The 5,550-nt window shown below is 36.5% G+C and overlaps 1 protein-coding gene across 1 annotated transcript; it reads right to left on the reverse strand.

Annotated features, from left to right (window-relative positions):
- Positions 1–3,499: 3,499 nt before the first annotated feature.
- LOC113351777 lies at positions 3,500–5,206 on the reverse strand. Its single transcript, XM_026595711.1, has 3 exons — positions 5,104–5,206; positions 4,790–5,017; positions 3,500–4,197 (listed from the first exon to the last, which is right to left on the reverse strand). Exons 1-3 carry the CDS (start codon positions 5,204–5,206, stop codon positions 3,500–3,502), a joined length of 1,029 nt encoding a protein of 342 aa, XP_026451496.1.
- Between the last annotated feature and the right edge of the window lie 344 nt (positions 5,207–5,550).

The following is a 5,550-nucleotide window of genomic DNA, read 5'->3' on the forward strand; positions in this document are numbered from 1 at the left end:
GTTTACAGATAATGGAATTAACTTTGTACATACAGATAAAACCATGCATACTTTTTTATTTTTGTAAGTGTCAACAATAGAAGTTGATACAATAATGTGGGGTAAACAATGGAAGTTGATCCCATAGAAGAACCAACAATAATTGTTGATCCCAAAAAACAATGGGTCAACATTGATATGTTGATACTGTTTAATCTAATTGGATTATTTCCCTGCAGGTACTACCCCAAACTTCAGTGCGATCGCTGCCGGAATATTTACTCTTACTTCTCCAGAAACGGAAGATGCTCCGACTCAACAAACGGAATATACTCCTACACAGAAAACAGAAGAGGGTGATTCTGAAACTCCGGATAACGATAATGTGTTGGAAGGGATTAAAGTTCTATTCAAATTAGAGGAAATTGATGGACCAACTGAAGACGAAGACACCACCCAAGACGATGATGATTCTGAAGCGATGCAAAGCCAAAGGAATCAGTCTGAAGCTACTGGTAGAGCAAGGAGCTATAACACAAGGTCATCAAGGAATGCGCCAAATAAATACACACCTGAAGGTAAAGTGAAGAATATGAACAAAGGAGGAGAGGTAAATAAGAAGAAGAAGAAGAAGAAGAAGAAGAAGGGGGGAGGAAGAAGAACCAGAAATAATCGACCTTGAAGATTACATTGATGTGACGCCGCCTGAGCCAAAGAAACTGAAGAAGCCAGAAAATCTCAAACTCTGGAAATCCTGCATTGAGGAAGAAAAAAATGTCCTTCGTCCATTCTTTGAGAAAGCAACGGAAAGGTATGTAACTGTGTAACAAATTGTCTGTTTATTCATAGGTATAAATAATGAAAGTTGATGCCATGCAACATCTGCGAAAAACAATTGTAAATCGAAGTTGCAGTTAGAATTTCTAATATATGTTATGTCAAGATAATAATGCTTCAACAATAATATGTTATGTTATATCAGGGAGTTAACCTATTCTTTGCAAATGCAGTACCAGAGCATGTAGCTTTTTTTTCAACAATGTAGTGGAAGAGATCGTCTATGGAAGGCATATCCGAGCACTAATGGATGACTAGAACATCAACAACGAGATTGTTGATTACTACATCAACATGCTGAATTCAAAGATGGAAAATCCATCTAAGCCAGCATATTATGGGAAGAGGCACTTAATTCTGTCTACAAATGCTTATGTAAGTAACGAAAACTCTTAATCTTTGTTTTCAATAACTTGTTACATAAACTTATTTAGTTCTATATTATCATAGTTGAAACCTTATTGTTGTTATCTGTAAAAACAAACTAAATGCCATGAAAATGATCCAGCAAATAATGAGGGGTGCATTAGCTAGAAAAGATGCAAACAAAGTGGACAAATGTGGGATTCCAGAAATGTTAAGGAAAAATTACCCAGTGGACGACGATGACGCAATACTGTTGATACCGATGTGTCTACAAGACAGGAATCAGAAACCATTCCATTGGGTGCTTCTTACGTTGATACGTGGAAGATGGTTGATTTTCAACACTATTTATCACTACAAAGGATACAACGAGCAGTAAAATGTCATGGTACAACCATTGACTCCTCTCCTGAAGCAAATGGGTGTAAAATATGTTGAGACAGGAGAACCAGTAACTACAATTTTAGACCATTACACGGTACCACCGCAACAAAGTTTGGACTGCACAATTCACATCTGCATGTTCATGAAATGTTTGGTCAAGCGTGGGGACTGCTGGGATCTAGATGGTAGGAGCATCGCATACCATGAGAAGATAAACAAGAAGAGAGAGAAGATGGCTGCCAGGATGTCAGCTGAATTTGATGCATGGAAACCAACTTCTGAAGAAGGTAAGCAAGTACAAGAACTTACAGACTCAGTCAAAGAGGTACTCAACATACAAGATTTTGTTGAACCATTAGAAGGTAAGCAAGTACAAGAAATTACAGACTCGGTCAAAGAGATACTCAATATACAAGACTCTGTTGAACCATTCGATATACAAGACTCTGTTGAACCATTCGACTAGTGCAAACACACTTAGGTGTAGTTTTACATATGCTGGTAAGCAATTTAGTTAATTTGTGAAGGTCTGCTAATTGATTATCAAGACATATTATAGTTACTGTAAATTTATGTCTGAAACTCTGTTTATGTTCTGAAACAATTTGAGGATATGTTGAGTACTAGTTCGTTATGAATTAATATTAATTAGTATTAGTTATCAAGTGATTTTCAAGTGAATGAATGGTTTTGTTATCAAAGTGAATGAATGTTGGTAGTAAAGATTGCAGGTATGCACAAATAATGGAGTTGAGTTGTATATACAGATGAAACCATGAAATTTTTTTCTTTTTATTGAGCATCAACAATGGAAGTTGATCCAGTAATGGGGATCAACATTGGAAGTTGATGCCATGACTTGTATTAACATTGATATGTTGATACTGTTTACCTAGTAAAGATTGCAGGTATGTACAACTGATGGAGTTGAGTTGTATATATATACAAATGAAACCATGAAAAAAATTTCTTTTTATTGAGCATCAACAATGGAAATTGATCCTGTAATGGGGATCAACATTGGAAGTTGATTCCATGACTTGTATCAACATATCAATGCTGATACTGTTTACCTAGTAAAGATTGCAGGTATGTACAGTTGATGGAGTTGAGTTGTATATATATACAGATGAAACCATGAAATTTTTTTATTTTCAGTAAGCATCAACAATGGAAGTTGATCCAGTAATGGGAATCAACATTGGAAGTTGATGCCATGACTTGGATCAACATTGATATGTTGATATTGTTTACATAGTACTTTTTCCTGTAAAAAAAACAGCAAACCTGAAACCTGCAAACTGACATAAACTGACAAGAATAACATTCATAAAGAAATAAAAAACAGAATGTATGTAATTAAAAACAAAATTTATCCAACAAGAAAATATAGGAAAAACAATAAAAAGAACTAACATCCATGTTAATCATCAAAGAACTAGCATAAAAAGGTAAAAAAAAGAAGTTCATAAAAATAGGAAAACATCATAACTAGTATACTACGATTACTGATACTTCAGAACAACATCCTCCTAAAGAAGTTGATCATTCTGGAGTTAGACTCCATGCGGAACACTGGTGCACGAGGAGCCAAAGGAGCTCTGCGACATCTACGACGGTTGTGGAAGGCAAATCTTCCACACCGACCACACTTCCTTTTCTTGCGAACTTTCTCTCGTGATCCCTTATACCTTGAAGTAGTTGGCCTTCCAGCTAACGCTCGACCACCATTGGGAGGCAAAACATAACCTTCCTCATTGATTTTAGGAGGCCTCTCAGAGTCGGGAATAGGATAGATAGGACGAGCATACAAACCTCTATAGTACTCGGTGGTATAATATGGTATGATGTACTTGTAAGGTTCATCTGGCCCAATATGCAACATGTCTTTCATCTAATGGGTGCAAGGGAAACTATGCTTCTGCCACCAATTTCAAGTGCAAATCTTAGCATCCAAGTCGACTAAGTGCTTTCCAGTAGGATAAATGATCTCGAAAACTTTACCACCTGATCTAAGGAACTTGTAAAAACGGCAATCAGTCACCCTCTTGTTGAGCCTAGCCTGCATCCGGGGAGTAAGCTTTCCAGTCCACTTACCATACTCAACCTTCCTCTGGTAGTTCTGCTCCATTACATAAGCACGAATAGAATCTAGAAGCTCAAGTGAAGGAAGCCTCTTATCATGCTTAATCACACTGTTAAAACTCCCAACAATGTTTGATGTGTTCTCACCAAACCTTTCTCCTAGAAATGCATGAGCAGCCAAGTTCTTGAACGGAATCTTTACCATCCAATCAATAACTGAATCCATCTTCAGATTGCTCATACTCTTGGAAGCAACATAAAACTTCTCCTTTGTTAACGCAGTGTAGCACTCTTCAAACAGCTTCACAGCAGTTTGCCTACTCTTTCCCTTTGGAACCGGAATATTACCTTTCATGTGGTACAAACAGAAAGAATGGTAAGCTTTTGGAAAGACAAGAGGGACATGCTTCAAAAGCCCAGCTCCACGGTTTGATATGATAGTCAGTGGACGGTCTTCAATGATAATACCCTTAAAATTGGTTAAGAACCATTCCCAAATGTCATAATTTTCACAAGGAACAATTCCAAATGCAACTGGATAGATGTCTACAACAAACAAAAAAAAACACGAAAAATCACAAAGTGACCCAATAAACTGAAATGCATGAACAAGTTATGGGGTGAAAAAACAAATATTATAGAATCAACAACAGATATTATGGGATCAACAGGTGAGATTATGGGATCAACAACTAAGTTATGAGATCAACAAATGAAATTATGGGATCAACAACTGAAATTATGGGATCAACAACACATATTAGGGGATCAACAAGTGAGATTATGGGCTCAACAACTAAAATTATGGGATAAACAAAACATATTATGGGATCAACAAGTAAAACTATGGGATCAACAACAACTATCATGGGCTCAACAACTAAAATTATGGAATCAACAACAAAGTTATGGAAATTATGGAATCAACAAACTGAAATTACGGGATCAACAATAGAAACTAGGAACCTACAACAAAAGTTAATACAGAAATATGGGATCAATAACAATATTTATGGGAAACAAAAATTATGTGATTCATATAATTGAAATCCAGGGAAATATCAGACAACAAAAGTTATTTTGTCATCAACAGAAACACTTAATAATTAAAAAAGATCAAAAAGATTAAAAAACATACCTTGGTTACCAGTTTTCCCGCAAGCAACGATAAGATCGCCCTTAAACTTCCCAGTGAGAAAAGTACAATCAATAAACAACATCGGACGACAGTACTTATTGAAACCAGTAATAGAAGCTTCGAAAGCAACAAAAAACCTCTGGAACTGCTTCGTTTCACCATCATACTCAAACTTGACGACGCTACCAGGATTACAACTTTCAATTGAATCTTTATACCAAACAAGGTCTGAATAAGACTTGATGTCATCACCCCAAAGAAACTATTTAGTGAAATTTAAACCATGGTATGCCTGACTATACGTGAGATCATACCATATTCCAGATGAAGCAGATCTTGCACATCATCTGCAGTCTTCTTATTCTTTGATGCTCGAAATTCATCTACTAAGATATCCTTCAGAAAAGACTTCGTCATCCTGACTTTTACGGGATCAGAAGAAGCTAAATCACATGAATGCTCTCCGTGAAACTTCTTGCACTGAAATACACCTTTAGTATTGGAAACGAGAGATGCGTGAAACCTCCAGCCACAACTTTAACTTTCCTTGTTCTTACACTGCACAGTGTAACGTTTCTTGTCACTCTTACGTACGTCAAGTTTGTAACCACTATGATATTCGTACTTCTTAACACTATCACGACAAACAATTTTACTCTCAAAAACCTGCCCTACTCCAGTTAAGATGTTGGCCCAAGCATCTGACTTCTTGGGGACCCTTTTGATCAAAGATGAATCACCCATCAAGTCTTCTACAACAA

This window comes from Papaver somniferum, chromosome 2 (genome assembly GCF_003573695.1).
Source record: "Papaver somniferum cultivar HN1 chromosome 2, ASM357369v1, whole genome shotgun sequence".
Classification (NCBI taxonomy): Eukaryota; Viridiplantae; Streptophyta; class Magnoliopsida; order Ranunculales; family Papaveraceae; genus Papaver; species Papaver somniferum.

Coding starts and splice junctions, on each gene's coding strand:
- LOC113351777 (XM_026595711.1), bottom strand. CDS start 5,206: ATGACGAAGTCTTTTCTGAAGGATATCTTAGTAGATGAATTTCGAGCA. Junction 5,018..5,103: donor TCTGCTTCATCTGGAATATG/GTATGATCTCAC, acceptor AGTCTTATTCAG/ACCTTGTTTGGTATAAAGAT. Junction 4,198..4,789: donor CGGGAAAACTGGTAACCAAG/GTATGTTTTTTA, acceptor TGTTTGTTGTAG/ACATCTATCCAGTTGCATTT.